This window comes from Monopterus albus, unplaced genomic scaffold (genome assembly GCF_001952655.1).
Source record: "Monopterus albus unplaced genomic scaffold, M_albus_1.0 scaffold106.1, whole genome shotgun sequence".
NCBI classification, from domain to species: domain Eukaryota; kingdom Metazoa; phylum Chordata; class Actinopteri; order Synbranchiformes; family Synbranchidae; genus Monopterus; species Monopterus albus.
Genome location: NW_018127986.1, coordinates 2,188,989 through 2,206,678, shown reverse-complemented (window position 1 = coordinate 2,206,678; position 17,690 = coordinate 2,188,989). Strand labels below are relative to the sequence as shown.

Genomic DNA, 17,690 nt, shown 5'->3' with positions numbered 1-17,690 from the left:
GAAGGAGGCGTATCACAAGCAAATGATTGGCGGTTTCAAGGAGGCTAAGGAAGCGGAGGAAGGCTTCAAGAAGGCTCAAAAACCATGGGCCAAAAAGCTCAAGGAGGTGAGGGGATGGAAATCATTTCAATCATCATCAATGTCCCAGACGTAACAGAAGGGGCTGTAGTCATATAATGTATACAAGTTGAAACGTTTACTGGTTGTTTCTAGCTCACACCATCTACTGTACCTGTAATGCAGTGGTGTTGTCATCTCTCCTCACTCATCTATCACTCTCCACTGTTTGGAACTGTAAAACAAAAATTTGACTTTTGGGATGTATACTAACTTGCTTACTTGCCAGTAGTCACATGATAACCCTCTCATGTGTGCCTGTTAAATATGAAGCTACAGCCAGGAGACTACTGGAAACTCCAGCGTTAACTACATGTTAAATCATCCATGTTCAGCAAACAAAGTGTAAGAGCAGGAAGTTGTGGTTGTATGGAGTTGCAGTATGTGGTGGATTTTTCCTTGGTCTGGTCCAGTGAGTTCATCGATGTCCAGAACTCATGCACATCTTCTCCAGGTGCTGAGTTCTTCTCTGGCTCATCAGATGCATGTGCCTCTGTGCCTAAGAAGAGATTTTAAAAAGGAGCCCTGAGCAGAGTTGAGTTTGTGTTAAAACAATGCCCGCATTATATCAGTGTTATATTAGATGTGGTTCTGGTATCAGTCCGCTTATCCAACCCTCAGCAAGAAAACAGATATGTGTGGACGACACCATGAAATTTAGTTTTGATCAGATACCAAGTAATTCCAGGATCATCCATGTTAATATTATTTTAATTGTTAAAAGTGTCTAATGTACCATTGTAAGTGAAAGAAAGAGTTTGTGGTCTATGAGGCAAATGCATTAGGCTACTTTGAAAGGTTTCCTTTGAACTATTTGCTGTTAATTACTTATGTGCACATTTCAACACAAGGCAGTTCTTAAATAACAAATGTTCACTATGTCCTCTAAGCTGCACTGCATACAGTATATGTACACAGCAGCAGAACAGATTAAACATTGCAGCAATAAGGAGATGGATGTTTTTCTCTTGGTATCAATCCAAATGACCCTACTTGATTGATTCATGACTCCACCACCTAAACCAACTGGTATAGCAGTGTGCATATGTTCTCTTTATTTCGCCCCTTTGAAGAGATGCTTGGGTTCTACCTCAGGATGGCTCTGTGTGATATTAGAAAACTTAGACACAGACTTGGACCTTACTTTGTCTAAATTGTTAGACAAATTGACTCTCACAAATTGTCATCCACTGCAGAAATGGAGCAGGTATTCACAGATTTTTATGTTTGTACTCTCTTTGGGCTTTCATCCTAAACAGCAAACATGACTCTGGTCCTGGACATAAGAACATATTAGATAGGTGTAGATACAGATTACATTACATTGGACTATCCTGTCCTGACAAGGTCATTCCTGAGATGAGTAGACATGGCTTCCTTGTGTTCCTTTGGTCAAATCTCACCAACAGATACTGAAAAGCTGTGTGTTTGGACATACAGATGGAGACAGCTAAGAAAGCCTACCACCTGGCCTGCAAGGAGGAGAAACTGGCTGCAACCCGAGAGGCCAATGGCAAGACTGAGGCTTCTGTCACACCAGACCAGCAGAAGAAGCTCCACGAGAAAGTGGACAAATGCAAACAGGATGTGCAGAAGGTGAGAAATCGAGTGGAAAAACAAATATGTGAGCAACAAAATCAAGGCAGCGCTAAGTTAAGAACACTTTTAGTAGCAGGTTGCTGCTGAGCAGTTTATGTTCAGTGAGAATATCAAAACAGGCTGACACACACACACACACATGTACACACAGTTACATGTAACACATATGCATCTACACATTCCACTTTCATATTGTAACTCATTATGTTTGGTACCTCCATCTGCGGATGTTACTCTGCAGGTTTCTCTGTAAACAGTTTTATCTTGCTGGTCCAGGCTCTCTGTCTCACAGCTGCCGCGTATTGATGACCCAGCAGGGTTTTAAAATGGCTATTGATACAGCTAATTGATCGGGCTTTTTAGGTATTCTTTAAATGAATAGATCAAGATGTTATGCTATGATGGATGGATGTTGTGTGAAGCTACAAGTGGGCTTTCACTTTTTTAACATATTTTGGTTATAAGAAGCGATGTATAGTTTATAAAGTACTGCAACATTTGCATTTATAAAGTCATATTAGGAAACCTCCCTCCCTGTTCAGATCTATGGTAACAGCACTAATAAATGACGTCTGTATCTGTTCTTGTTCCGAAGTTGAACTGAATCTGTCTTTAATGTTTGTTGTTTTAAGCTACAGTTTTTCTTACTTTTTTGTTTTGTAAATTTGGATTTATTTCTGAAACTGTTTAGTCTTTGCATAATTTTGTGAACACGGTTCTTGACCAGTGAACCTTTGAACAGGAGGTTACCCCACTGGGCTCTCCCCTGGTTAAACACTGGTCAATTAAATAAAAAATAAAAACAACATAGTCACAGCACCATCACATACTGTGCAGAGATGAGTTGTAGTCTGGATATACAGTATGTACTTGGGATCAGTTTACTTACAGTATATTCAGTTATACATAATAATTAAATCATGTGGGTTTTCTCTGGCTGGTTAATGTTCCGCAGGGGCTTCAGATATCACTGTGCTTTCTGTTCTTGTCTCAGGCTAAAGAAAAATATGAGAAGTCTCTGGAGGAGCTGAACAAGTGCACCCCGCAGTACATGGAGAGCATGGAGCAGGTGTTTGACCAGTGCCAGCAGCATGAAGTCAAGAGGCTGACCTTCCTCAAGGAGGCCTTGCTGGACATCAAACGTCATCTTAACCTCACCGAGAACCAAAGGTTAGTCAGACTGAAGGAGCAGAGTTTATTTAGGCTTCACAGAGCCGCTGGTCATATATCTTTGATACGTGACTTGGTACAATAATACATAAGAGCTAAACAGACAGTACAGATATTTTCATCATGACATTTTATATATACAGTAGTGAAAAGTCAAAATAAATGTACTCAAGTGCAATTTTGAGGTACTTGTACTTAAGTATTTCTATTTTCTCCTACTTCATACTTCAGTTTCACTACATTTCAGAGGCAAATATTGTACAGTTTACTCCACGAGTTATTTGATCATTTAAGCTACGTAGTTACTTCTTTTACTTTTGGTACAGCATTGGTTTTTTTTTTTTTTACTGTTGTGCTTTTACTTAAGTAACATTTTGAATTCAGGACTTTTACTTCTACACTGTGGTATTGCTACTTACTGTGTAAGTATCAGATCTGGGTACTTTTTCCACCACTGTGCACTGGTCTGATCCAGTTATAATCTGTCGTACTGTATATTTTTCTGTTTTTTTGCCCCTTGTTTTCTGTATCTCCTGTACATTTGTGTATAAAGTCAGTAGATAAAATTATAACTATATAAACTGTAGATCGGTTAATGTTCCTAAATCATGATTGCACACCTTTTCTTTTAAGCAGAAATAATCACATAGCAAATAATTTTACTATTGATTAGGTGGAGTTGCTGTGTCACATTCATCAGAGTTTGCTTCACATTGATTAATCTCAACACATTTCTCAGTAGTGATCAGACTTATAGCACTAATTAATTGATGATTCAGTCAGCGGTGTTTCTGCCGAGCTGAATCTTGTTCAGAGTGAATGCTTGTCATATTCTGGGCTGTTTTTAACAAAGCCGGGTCCCAGTGCAAAGCGACGTTCAGGCTCTTTAACCAAATGTATCATCTTTGGTTGTCGTGGATTGTTCGAGCCCTTTGCTGTTCTGTAGTTCATCATGACTGGTTTCATAATTCACCTCGGATTTGATTCATTCCAACTACTGGGAGGATTAATGGGTTTATGTGGGTGTCCATAATACACAGAATATGGTAAGACTACGTGCACCCCGGTATTAACATTTTACATGGTTTTCATCTTATTTATTATTGAATCCAGTTCGCTTTACTTCTCAGTCATGACATCACTGTTGACATAACACTTATATTTTCACTTATGTGTTCATGTGTCTTTTGTTGTTTTTGTGTCTTTCCATAAAATATTCCCAAATTTCACTTACAGGAAGACACATTCAGCATATTAGTCATTTTCTCAATTTAAGCAGTATTATTTTTGCAACTATGGCTCCTATCGGAATTCCTACTAAACAAAAAAGCACAAATTAACATTCAGACACAGGCTTGTGTAGATTAATGTCATGAAGGCCAAAAAAATGTTATTACAGTATGCGTGTATTTTCTGGGTCTTGATCAAGTTTTTTTTTTTTTCTCCGCCTTCTTAAATGTATTTCCATACATCTGTTTTCCCACTTTGCCAAAGAGGTTCCTTCATCTGTCCAGTATCCACTTATGTTCTTTTTGGGGGTGACAGTGGTGTGGTGTGGTGTAGTGGAGGTTGAAGGTTCAAAACTCATTGTCTGCAGTTCACATGTCAAAGTGTCCTTGGGCAAGACACTGAGCCCCCGTGATGGTGGCACATACCTGTATGTGCACAGTGGCCCCGGGCCCTCAGCTCCAAAGAGACACAATAAAATAAAGCTTCTTCTTTTTCAGTTTATAAATGTACTGCAGCTCAACTCTTCAATCCAAAACACCTCTACAGCGTGTGTAGTTCCAGCTTTGTAAAAACACTTGGATGATGTTGTTTGAACTTAATTTTACCAGAGAACTTCGTGTAGAAAAGGTGTTTCTTGCTGCGCTAATGTAAATCAGTGTAAACCCTATACATATCGCTTTAACCTGTATTTTAGCTAAGATGTTAGTCTACTATATATTGCGCTGATCAGTAAAGCTGTGGCAACATAATATGCTTCTGCAAAAGTAACATTATTCAGGCTGAATACTGAGCAGAAAACTCAAGGAGACATTTCCATCTTGTCGTGACCCAGTGCTGGATCTCTCTCAGCCCAGAATTTGAACTGTACTGTTGCCGGTTTGGCAGCACCCTCGGCTCTTTTCTGGCACTTTCATTGTGACTGTTTGTTCCACTTTCTTCTCTTCAGCTATGCCACAATATACAGAGAACTGGAACGCACAATACTGGCTGCAAACACACAAGAGGACCTGAAGTGGTTCAGTAACAACCACGGGCCTGGAATGCCTATGAACTGGCCTGGATTTGAGGTACAACATCAAACCTTTATACAGCAACATAAGAACCCTTTCTCCTGGTTTACTACTGTTCTTTATTCTGTTTTAATTTGCTCCCTTTCACTCTCCTTGCCAGGAATACAACCCAGACCAGGCTGCTGCTCCTCCAAAGAAGAAGAAACCAGATGGAGCCCCACCCACTCCAAGCACTGACCATGTGGCTCCACCTGGTGACCGCAGCAGGTTAGTTCAAGGAAAGACATTCTATTTAATCATGGAATAACATTTTTGATCAAATCTTATCATTGAATTGGAAGAGTTATCAAATATATATTTTTGTTGAATTTTAAATTCTGAAATGATAAGACTGGTTATGCTGACATTTCTGTTTTTATCAACAAATCATGTGTCAGACTGTCTCTCAGTACATTCCCACTGCCCTATCCTACCTTTACCCACACCCATTGGGCCCAGAAAAGATATATATATATTTAAAAATGTGGCAAAAAATATATACTTACAGTTACAGGGCTAAATTATTTCCCTAAAACATCTGGGGCACAGCTGTTTACCCCTGTTACTCCAACAGTGCATGCTAATGAGTATAATTAATAACAGAAGAGTATGTGTCAGTAAACTGTAATGCCCATGTTAACTGTGATTAGGGAACATGTGGCAAATTGGATCACTGTTGAGTTTTAATAGTTTCTGGACAACAAGAAAGGTCACACACAGACACTGCCTAGTTCTGTCAATTCATTGTTGACTTTGACTTTTTCATGGGATTTGTTAACAGTGAGAAAAATCACCAGACCAATCTTTCAAAAACACTTTAGCCATTTGTGTTGGAGTTGCTCAACCTGCATTTTCCTCCTCTTCCAGTGTGAGCAGCTATGATAAGAACCAGGCTTACTCAACCGAGTGGTCTGACGATGAGCAGCCTGCTGCGTACTCTGGCAATGAAACTAGTGGGAATGGGAACTCTTTTGAAGATGATTCCAGCACTGGGAAAGCGGTCCGCGTGCGTGCACTCTATGACTATGAAGGCCAGGAACAGGATGAACTCTCTTTCATAGCAGGTACTTATCAGTGACCATCAGATTTAGCTGTAGAATGACACAGGTGGTCAGAAAACACCATCTGATTTCTATTCTAAAGCTGCCTTACTTTTTTATCAAAGATAACAGTGATTAGTCTGCAGCAGCCACATGGAAAACAAATTACAGACACTTAGCACCAAATAACACAAGCTCTTTGGGAAATGAGCCGAAGAAATGCGTAGGAGCCCCACACAGTGACATGACTAGTAATTAAAGACATGCTTTACATAGAAACATAACTATTGACAAAGCCACAGCTGTGCATCTTCATTTTGTTTACCTCATAGTACATCCACATGATATTTTTCACCACACAGTTTGAGATAAGGTATTAAATAATCTTAGGGTTATCTGGTGATGACTGGAGGCAGACTATTTAAGAAACGTTAAAGGTATCCTATGGAGTTTTGTTGTAAACAGCATGGTTACATGCAGCGTTACTCACCAAGATGTGCTGCTTGTACCTTTGACGCCTAACAAACATACCGAATGCATTTAGAAAATATTTGCAAAGCTGATTATTTTTTTCATATTTTGACATGTGTAATGTTTACCTCCATGTTTACATGTTACTCATTCAAGTTCTTGCATCTCTTGGTACTTTACTGCCACCTGTAGATCAGTGGAGCAGAGTGAAACATGTCATGTATAAAAACACGGTGCCATTATTGGTCAAAAATCCAACTGGGTTGGCACATTCTTTGGACAAGGGGAAAACTTCAAATCAAAAGAAACCTAAAAACATGAGGCTGAGGTCATTTGGGAACATTTTCAGTTGACATTTTACAGTTTAAAAAATAAGACCTGGTGGATGTATTTAAACATTTGACTACTTTTACACCCTCAAGCACAATCACAAAAGGTATTGAGTATTTTTCCCACATTCCTGGAGGTGTAATCCTAGAGAAGAAAACAGCATTTGGAATATATAATAAAGTGAATAGTTCAACATTTAGGAAATACACTGCTGCTTTCTTATTGATCAATATCACTGTCTTAAGTGTGAGATCAATATGAGGCTAGAGCCAGCAGGTGGTTATGGGGGTAAATGGGGGACACTGATACCCTGCCTAAAGGCAAGAACATCCACCTATCAGCTTCTCCAGAGCTCAATAATTTGCATCGTTGGCCAAATCTCTACTGAACTCGGGAGTAAAAATGACAAGTTGTGGTTTCACAAGGAGTTTGGTGCCAGACTGCTTCTTGGAACAAGTGAACATGCTAGTTTATTTATGTTATGTATGTAACATGTTTCCAGTCTTTATGCAGCCAACTGGCTGCTGGCGCTTCAGGCATCAAAGTTGTTTTGATCTTCTCATCCAACTCATCATGTACAGTGTCAAGCAATTTCCTTATCTGAGTAGATAAAATATGAAAAATCCAAGTAATTAAAACATTTTTGGTGTCTGATCAAATTTTACTGGGAGCGAGATCTGGACTTCAGTATTTCTGAAATACTAGATACAAGAGAACACAAAAACAGCCACTGCATCAATAAGTATAAGCAAAGTAAATACAATAACATCTACATAGCTTTAAAGAGCAGAAATGTGGAGCGGTACCTACAGAAATGTTTTCATTTTAGATTTATGTTAACAAAACTGTGTTGATTGAGGAGTGGTATCCTCTTCACAGGTGATGAACTGACCAAGACTGAGGATGAAGATGAGCAAGGCTGGTGTAGAGGACGTTTGGACAACGGCCAAGAGGGACTGTACCCAGCCAATTATGTCGAGCCAATCTAGTCAGGTTACTAGACAAGGACATGGCACTGGAGGCAGCCTGAACTGTCCCGTCCAATTACACCGCACATAGCCAGAGACTTAAGAGCATCACATCCCTTGCCAACAGATGCGCCACGCAGTCTTGCCTAAATAAAACCTTAGTAACCGAAAAGACACTATATCAGTATAATATATTTTATCTAGCATTTGGGATGGGTGGACTTACTTAAAAACAGGGGCGGCCGTTATTCCAGTATATACATACTCAACTATGACGTCAGTACAGTGCAGGAACACATTACTTCTCTGTGTAGCTGTATTTAACGTGCAAAGCAGCTTCTTTAAACTTGCAGTATACTGCAGTCTGTTTTCTTGTGAAAATGGGAAGATATAATCAGTTACACCCATTCGACGAGCTTATCCAAGATGAGCTTATCCAACCTGCATTGTGTATATACGGTGTGATGCCATTTTTGTGTAGCACATTTAATGCCGTGTGTGGTTAGTCGTCATTCTTACATCGGGAATGCTGTGTAGTGTTAAAAGTACCACAGACAGTATCCTCTAATATTTTTGTTTTTGCGTTATTTTTGTTTTTCTTTGTGCTTTGGTCCGGCCTCCTTTACAATGTGTGCAGTGCTATGTGTTTTTAACTGTGTCTGAATTTGCATAGCAGCATGTGCTATGCAACAACTTGGATTCCCTGAATCCTGCAGCCTCGTGTAGGTTACAACGTGATGCAACACTTCAACCACAAATGCAGAGTTCACTTTTTAACATCACGTGCTTCTGGACATGCACACGGTACTGTTTTCATGAGAGGAAGCTTATTGATGAACTGATTTTATGTTTGCTTTGTTTTTAGCATTCATTTTCTTTGACAATATCATCTTCACGCAGTTCATGGAAAGATTTTAAAGAAGCTTTCCTTCTTGGTTCAGTAATTCAGGTCTCATTTTAATCCACCCCTGCTCACAAGAAACACCAGTGATACATTCCCTCAGAGCGAAGTCGGATCAAGTCATCTTTATGAGGGTCCCACTGCAGTGTTAGAGGAAGGTTTTGAACAATGCCTGTGCCTCCCACTTTCTGCAAGAGAGAAGAGCTAATGGAGGCATGTCAGTGTGTTACTGTGCTACAGGCTGTTGTCTGAGGATCAAAACCTCTCCAGCAGGACATGAATGTATTAGTGTTTGGGCTTGAAAAATGGCATATCGTCTAAACTTGGTTCTCTACCATCATTTAAAGCCCTATCTAGCAAAAAGCACTAGTTATGTGGCCCGTTTCCCAGCTCAGCCAAAGAATGACCCAATACCATCAACTGTCTGTTTTCTCTCCATGCAATAACTTCACATATCACATGTGAAGCAGCTTCCCAGTCCACATAAACTTTTGTTGGGGAAACATTTGTCGCCAGTACTGTGCTGCATGAAAATCAGCTCTTACAGAGGATGTGGCTGTGTTTAAACTTGCTCCATAGCAGTCAAATTTATAGCAGGCATTGCATTCATCAGATGTTGATTAGTGAGCTATCTTGCTACTAGTTGCACCTAAATCTCTGATTAGATGGGAAAGATGATTTTTATTACTTGTAATAGTTGCCCTGAAGATTTTCAGTTTCACCAGACTAACAGCAATCAGATGTGTTTAGCTCCGTGTCTAGCACAGGATTCGGCAGGTTTGGGTCTCACACATGAGGAGAAACACATCACCAGCTCACAAGTTGTGTCTTAGAGTAAAGCTGTCCAGCATAGCAAAAAGGACTCCTGTCATCCAAACTGTCCCATTCCTCAATGCGTGTATGCGCACATACACACAAACTCACATGCATTAAATACACGATACACGCAAGTTCAAACACATAATCCACTTTACCAGTCTAATATTTTGGGGTAAGACATCATCATCATCATCATCATCATCCGGTGTGTATGAGTTGTGTAAATGTAACAGAAAAAAATGTTTTAAAAAAACACAAATGATTGACTAGTAACACAAAATGTAGTGCTATACATGTAAATGTGTTTCATTAAAATAACAGCAATGGAAACCATATTAAGTAATGGGTACCACATTGTATGAATTTCATTGCAATGGAATTGTCAGTGTATCATAAAAGCGTGACATTGTCCCACGCTGTCAGATTTGTATATGATGATGTAATTTAAAGATTATATTCTATTGTAACTGTACAACTGTGTTGAGTTGAAAACAAGACCTAACCATGTTGAGGCAGTAAAAAAGGTGTACATGTAAATGCTTTTTTATGTTGATGATCTCTTCCTTATGCACACAGGGGACAGCAGCTCATGCTGTGGAAACCCTATATTAACGATCTAGAAGATGTATGTTCATAGTTAGTGATGTACTTTTATCTCCTAACTGGTGTAGTGCCTGTTCATCTTGATGTAACAAGAAGTTCATTTAAATATGCATAAAGATGATTATGATCACAGATAACAATTGTGATGAAAAACCTTGATCAGATTTGTTGTGATGGTGTCAATATTGCGATGCTGGTTTGAAAGGGGAATAAGTTTGTGAAAAAAAACAAGTTAGTGTCTGTGTTTTTTTTTGTGTATGGACAGCACATTGGATTTAGAGTAATTTATTAGACTAGTTCTTGTCTGTAAAACATTTGGTAATAATTCATTGCTTTATTGTAGATCTTGAACATAAACCAAAAGAAAAAATGGAGTAATTATCAAGACAGGTTTAATAAAATATTCACTTATTTTGGCATTGCTCTGCAACTTCTAAATATTTCTTGACATTTGGGAATAACAGGATGTGTCGTTGTTTAAAAAAAGACAGAGAGAGAGAAGACAAAGAAATAATTCAACATTTTGGGACATATGTAATTTGCTTTCCTCCCCAGAGTTAGATAAGAAAATTGATACCACTTTCATATATGTACATGTAGCTAGAGTCGGCTATTGGTTAGCTTAGCATAAAGCCTAGCCCCGGTCTGTCAAGTATCAGAGACAAAGAAAACAAATCAAATTAAATCAGTTTCTAAGAAAGCAGAGTGAAATGATGATAGGCAGAAGTGCATGTTTCAGTAGGCAGTCTTTACAATTGAAATGAAACATCAAATGCAAGAAATGAGCTTCAGAGTTTAGGTTACTCCCAATGTATGACCAGCATAACATTGGCTTCTCCTTGGCTCATTTTCCCATGACCCTTTTCACCATACAGGCTTGACGAACTGGTAGACCAGCCTGCGGGACACATCAGGCTTTCGAATGATGCCCTTCTTGTAGTACTGGCGTATAGAGCGACTCAATTTGTCATAATTCATAGCTGGCCGGTTCTTCCTGATGCCCCACAACCTAGCCACATGAGCTGAGTCTTCTATTTTGAAAATTCCTTTGGGCAAAAGAAACAGAAAATTTACTCAGGCTGAATTGTGGAACTAGATGTGCATACAGTACAGTAGATATAGTGGTGCTTTAGTATCAGGACTGTGCATAACAATGACAGTAACCTTTGGTTTAGCATGTTAGCATGCTTACTTGTGCTAATTAGCAATAAACTAAGCTATAGGTCATATGAATGTAATTGCTTTTGCAGGTCATAAACCAAAATATTAGATAGCCTACACACCCGTGGCAGGGAACTTGTGAAAAGTTCAAGGATAACCAAAGTTTATCCTACATGTAGTCTACCAGATTTCACAGCAGTCTGTCCTCTAGTTGTTGAAACATTTCACTCAAAACCAAAAATGTCAACTTTGTGGTGGTGTTACAGGAAATGTAATGTCTAAAGTCAGTGAGATACATAATCCCGGGACCATGAATGTCTGCTACAGCAAATAAGAATCCCTGTAATCAGTTGTGTGCATCCGTGCAACAGCTGTGCCAGATGACAGGCTTCCCTTAGTATCACAGGTATCTTCAATCTCATAATCAGTCATTTGGCCAAATTGTCATCCATGTTCTCTGTTCACAGCTTTCTCTATATTTCCTTACCTTTCTCTTTGTTGACCCAGCGGATGCAACGGCTGTAGTTATGCGGCTTGAGGAGCAACTCTCGGAGGAACTGCCACAGGTGAATGGGCTGACTGGGGCAGTTACACATCACATCTGACCAGGAGTCATCATCAGCTGCTGACAGAGGAGAGATTTCTGTAACCCAGATGAAACATTATTGATTAAACTGTGTTTTTTTAATTGCAGTTTAATTATACTCACAGTAAAGAAAACAAACTTTTTTTTTCACCTACAGTATAAGCAACAACTTACCAGACTTGCTGTCATCTGGTGGGCACCGTTCCTTCATTGCTGCAGCTGCATGAATGGAAACCAAAATGACTTCAGCAGCAGTTTACACCAAACAGACGGCAGTTTAGCTCGTACACACTGCATTTGCTACACAAGCAGCCATTCCTAATTTGCTACCATTACAGCAGATTTGATATGGGTTCATTTACCAGTGTTCCTGTCGTTCTTACCAGATTTCCATATGTCCAGATGAGCATACAGAATGTCCCCAAACTGTGAGGAGTGTTGCCTGAAGTCTGCCTCTGTCATGGAGCACAGATCTCTCCCCATCAGCTCCTTAAACATGGTGCTGACCTGTGGCAGCCTGTACAGGTGCTCGGTCCAGAGCAGCCACTTCTGAACATGCACACAGCTCCAGTCCAAGGGGTCTAAAAGAAAATCACATAAGTATTTTTTTTCAACTCTCCTTGATTTTTCTAATGTTGATGACATGTCAAAACCAGAACTAGACCAAAGTCCTTTTTTATTTTTATCAATACAGTCAGTTCAGTAGGTTGGTAACTGATATTTGCTTTTGTTGAAGTTGCTATTTTACAATGATATTAAAATTATTTTGTTGATGATGGCTCTTGACAGTACATATTCTCTGATGCCCACTATAGAGCTTTAGGAAATGAGCATTTACCAGACCAGAAGAACCAAACAACTGACTTGCATGAGGAGATCCAGTATTTTGTGGGTTTCATTCACACTAAGGAATCAAAATTAAGATAATTTGACCATATTTCAGTTTCCTAACTGTGCATATGACAAATAAACACTTTGACCTGATATGTTTTATAAAATTTGTATGTATAAAATGCCCAAATTTATGGAAGTGCAATACCAAATTACTGAAGTGCCCCGTTAGTACACAGTGATATATTTTATTTTTGAATAATTTTTGAAAGGCTACTAAAGAAAAGAACAATGTTTGACAGAAATTAACCTGACAGTAAATAGTTTTAACTGTCAATCGGCAAAAAAGGTTTAAAGATGGCAATGCAACTAAAGACTAGTATCCATCAACCAGACAGAACATGAAAACAAAGCAGAACACTGCCGTTGAAGGATTGGAGTTAGTGTTATGTTAATTTAGAGGGTCACATAATTGAGCAGGGTAGTTGGTGTTGGTGAAATAGTAACTCTGGAGACGTTTTGTCAAATCTGAGAACAGGCTTGGAGACTATAAAGATTTTACTACTGCACATTAAGATTGGTGGAGTATGAAAGTTAGCAGGCATTTACAGGACAGGTAAGGTCTAATTAAAAGATTAGTACTAGTTGAATTATGGGAAATGTTGGCTCCAGTGTACAGTGTATCAATATTAGGGACAAAAAGTCAGGATATCTACTGCACTGATGATTTGACTCTGACCATTTTAATCAGACTCTTCAATTTTATAGAAGTGCAAAACTAAAATGCTAGAGTAATCTTTTCAGTTATGACTGCGACAGGGCATGCACGATGCTTTAAATGTATGTCTCCTAATGTCGGAGATATCCAGGAAGACTGCTGTGACAAAAGTAAATAATCATGCACACAGTGTGTAATATTACTCTGGCAGATGTGAGAGTGATCTTCTGTCAACAAAAGAGTTTGCAGAAGGCGGGCCAAGCCTCATGTTTATCAGGTATCACTGTGGCTGTTGATGTGAAGGCAAACAAACAAGTGATGGCTTCTGGAAGATTATCTTATTAGACTACAACGTCTGTCAAGGCTGTCTACAGCAGGAGCCCTATTTTGACAATATAAAGTGCACCTTTCCAGGTGCAGCAATTAAGGTGCATACCGTGCATGTCCAGACCAATTTTGTTATATTGATGTATATCTGCATCAGGCCATTATTTTAAAAGGGTTGGACTTGCTGTCTTAATTAATCCATAGGTGTGTTTTGGGCATAACATGCAATAAACCAATCAAAATGCCATCACCCGTTCCCTTTAAAAGGCAGTCACGCTGGTACCATGGTGGATAGCTATTATAATGGAGGATTTACCTGAAGGGCGATTTGAATACCTACTGTATGTGGAGAGCAACGATTGCTCAAACAATTTTCTATTTACACTGAATTTTATCCTGACCAAATAATTCTACATAATACGGTCCACTACTTACATGTTTTAAAGTACCTTGGTGTACAAGGTATTCATTTTAATTCTGAAAACATTCTAGTTTTAATCTCTAGCATTTTGGTGCGCTGCTGCGAGTCCCTATCCAAGTGCCAAGCAACATGTCTGCACCTTATGCATGTGCTTATTACCAACTTGATCCAGCACCTTTAAAATGGCGAACTGTTGACCTAGACCACCTTTTTGTTGTCACTGGTACAATTTGTGATTGCGTCCTCAAGATACTACCTGGCGTAATGTTGAGCAGCTTGCAGGCTGTGTCGATATCTTTTAGCACCTCTCCCACCACCATGGTGTGGACTTGCTCCAGACAGCACTCCTCTGTCTCAGGGGGAGGATCCTGGTCTGGGTTGGTTGAAGGCAAACTTGGCTCTGGAGTCCTGGAGGAAGGAGCAGCAGAAGCGGGGGCCTCTGTCATCCTCGGCACCCAGGGGTTCTCCTCTAGATCTAATCTGTTGTAGCAGGGAAGGTAGACCCCTGGCCAGCCGCGCTCTGGGAGCCCCAATAAACTGTAGGGCAGTTGGATGTCATCCGTCTTGTCCAGCCGTTCCGTCCTGGGGTCAGTGTAGGGGTGACTGATGTAGAGAGGTGAGTGTGCAGTGCAGTCCATGTTCTCACAGCACGGACTCCCCATCTTCAGAGTCCTTTAGCACTGGATGAAGAAAGCACAGTTTTCATAAAATGTAGTCATCGGTCTCATAACACACCCCACATGACATTTCCAACAGTGACACTGCCTGGTCAGAGTGGCATTAATACTGTACTGAAACTATACTTAAGCGCCCAATATTTAAACAGTAACAATCCTAAAGTCAACTTGACATTTGGTGTGTGGTGTTTACTTTGCTGGGAAATATTTTGAAATAAGGAGTTTGTCATTCGAGCTAAGTCAGATGCATCCTTTGTCAGTTAAATTAATTGAAGTCATTGTTTGTGTTTCTGTCTATTTTAACGTAACTCAAAAGTTGAGTCTGTTTTTAATTCAGAATTTGTTTCAGACCTTCTCCTCAGTCTACAGTATATGACTGAAAATATTCAGGTCAAATGGGTTCAGTCTGGGTGAAGTTCTGACCTTTCCTTCCCCTTTTGTCAACATAAAAAATGAAATCTACTCCAACTTTTCGTAAATACAGATAAAGAGAGGAAGATTACCATAAGGAAAAAAATTTGTCAGCTTTGCTGGGAAAAGAGTTGAAACACTTGGCACCTTTTAAAAATATCAAGTACTTTGGGTCATTAAAAGGGTTTGCATGATAATTCTAAAAGAAAGATTGATATAATACAGCACAAGGGGTGGGACACACCGTATGTGGATAAAGGAGAAGTAGCTGGAACACATTCATCATGGTATGAGTAAGTGAACAGCTCACCAGCTGGGAGTGGTGCTGTATTTCGACAAGACTTTGTTTTATACACCTGTATGAAAAGTAAATTTACAGTGATTAACGAAAAATACTGATGCCTACTGGATGGATTACTTACCAGATGGGCCTACTGGGCTCAGGCCCAGGAGCCCAAGAGGTCAGGAGGCCCCTGGGCCTGTGCCTCTGTATGAAGTGTGATATATCAGCAGGCCCAAGTGGAATCTGCGCCTGCAGAATTCCAATGATACTTCCACAGATTTTGAAAAGAAAGTAGAAACTCAGAATGTAAGCATGTGTTTGCCACGGCCTACGTGTGCACAACAGTTGTGATGTTGCAATTTGTTTTATTTATTTATTTATTTTTTTGTCATTTTCCAAGCCAAGGATTCGACGTCACGTCTTCTTCACACCTTGACTGGCTAGTTGCACATCTCTGTCCAGCACTTCTTGTTCATTCCTTACACAACAATCTGTGTGATACATGTAGAGCTGTTCCCCTCAGTAGCCAGGTTAATGTGTACTAACAAAAATATGAATGTCTCCTGATTGTCTGAAAACCAACTCGCCCACCCCCTCCTCTTTTTTTTTACATGGTGGTTGGTCAGTAGCCTAAAATTTAAACGTTTATATGAAGTGATTTCTTTCACCCTGCTTAAGATTACCTTCAGTTGCTTTAATGCAGTTTTGTAGTTACTTTTGCTAAAAAAAAATAATTATTGCTACTGGCATGAATATTCTCTTTTACATTACAAGTGAAAAAACAAAAAAAAATCACTCCTCAGTACTCCACAGATTTCCATCCTGAATAACTGTGGAAAATAAAAAGAAAAATTTAAAAAAAGTTTCAAAATCCTCAGATTTTGTTTGGGCCTGCATGAAAGTCATAGCTCATTTAAAAGACACAAAACATAGAGACAGAAAATAGCCATAACAAAATTAAAAAGATGCAAAATTAAATTACTTGTAAAAGATGTAAAATGGCAAAAAGCAACCCATAAAATACTTCAGAGATAACAAAAAGGCACAAAAGTACTTTAAAGAGACAGAAAATGACAATTTAAAAAAAAAAGACACCACAACCTTGGAGACACAAAATGGCACAAAGACTAAATCATAAAGACAACACAGAAAATGACTACAAATGATGTGACCATGTTGCTGGTGGTTTGTTAAGAAAAGGTAAAGAACTAAGGAGAGTTGGGTGTATGAGGTGTTTACTTCAGTTGTCACACAGCAGCACAGATGAGAACTAAATAATAATAATAATACAATAGCAATAATAATACAGGATCACCAAAAAACAAAACAGAGGAACAATTCTAAATATTTTTGAGAATATGTGAACAAAGTACATAGCCCAGGTGCTAGAACACACTGTTTAGGTTTCAGCAACTATTTTCTTAGTTCCAAGTATTAGCAGTTTAAATGAAAAACATGCTCTTGTAGATTATTCTTTTTCTCTGGCACAAATGTGTGCGTGTGTGTGTGTAGGTGTGCAGGTGGTAGTAAAGGTTCATATTCTTGTTAACACTGCAGTCGATCTGTCCCATCCCAACACAAAACTTATCACTTTAAATAATACTCGATACTTTCACTGGTCTAGACATCATTTTAAAGAAAGCAAATGCACTGGTGGAGCACAAGCAAGACATCTGGTGGTAGTATAGCCAGTAGTAGTAACAGCAGTGCACATAATAGTGGGGCAGTAGTTAGTGTGTTAAATGAGTACTTTTTATTTTCAAGTTATTTACAGTACCTTTTTGCTCATATATTTTTAGTCAACACTAAAGCAGAACTTGATTTGTAGAGTGATCCTCTTAAAAGATCTTTTTATAGGTGCTGCTAATGACGTTAACAATGGCTTGGCTATATTCAAGCATCCCAGTGAGGCAGCATGCAAAAAAAAAAAACCAGGAGCAGGTAAACTGACTTCATCATTAATGTCATTTTTTTGGGC

The 17,690-nt window shown here is 39.1% G+C and overlaps 2 protein-coding genes across 4 annotated transcripts in view; one reads left to right on the top strand and one right to left on the bottom strand.

Annotated features, from left to right (window-relative positions):
* pacsin1a (protein kinase C and casein kinase substrate in neurons 1a) overlaps window positions 1-9,565 on the top strand; it is a 36,749-nt gene extending 27,184 nt beyond the window's left edge. For all 3 annotated transcript variants that reach the window (XM_020610625.1, XM_020610624.1, XM_020610626.1), the window contains 7 exons: window positions 1-106; window positions 1,558-1,713; window positions 2,711-2,886; window positions 5,063-5,183; window positions 5,287-5,393; window positions 6,033-6,229; window positions 7,886-9,565. The exon at window positions 1-106 is cut by the window's left edge and continues 118 nt beyond it. In XM_020610625.1, coding sequence (XP_020466281.1) covers window positions 1-106; window positions 1,558-1,713; window positions 2,711-2,886; window positions 5,063-5,183; window positions 5,287-5,393; window positions 6,033-6,229; window positions 7,886-7,995 — 973 coding nt within the window. In that variant the 3' untranslated portion in view covers window positions 7,996-9,565. The remainder of the gene's footprint in view (window positions 107-1,557; window positions 1,714-2,710; window positions 2,887-5,062; window positions 5,184-5,286; window positions 5,394-6,032; window positions 6,230-7,885) is intronic.
* A 1,475-nt stretch (window positions 9,566-11,040) lies between these two features.
* On the bottom strand, window positions 11,041-15,003 carry LOC109966065 (SAM pointed domain-containing Ets transcription factor). Its single transcript, XM_020610643.1, has 5 exons — window positions 14,598-15,003; window positions 12,428-12,625; window positions 12,219-12,263; window positions 11,946-12,083; window positions 11,041-11,343 (listed from the first exon to the last, which is right to left on the bottom strand). The coding sequence occupies exons 1-5, from the start codon at window positions 15,001-15,003 to the stop codon at window positions 11,162-11,164; spliced, it is 969 nt and encodes a 322-aa protein (XP_020466299.1). The 3' UTR covers window positions 11,041-11,161.
* Between the last annotated feature and the right edge of the window lie 2,687 nt (window positions 15,004-17,690).

Coding starts and splice junctions, on each gene's coding strand:
- LOC109966065 (XM_020610643.1), bottom strand. CDS start 15,003: ATGGGGAGTCCGTGCTGTGAGAACATGGACTGCACTGCACACTCACCT. Junction 12,626..14,597: donor GCTGCTCAACATTACGCCAG/GTAGTATCTTGA, acceptor ATTTTCTTTTAG/ACCCCTTGGACTGGAGCTGT. Junction 11,344..11,945: donor CTGGGTCAACAAAGAGAAAG/GTAAGGAAATAT, acceptor TTTTGCCCAAAG/GAATTTTCAAAATAGAAGAC.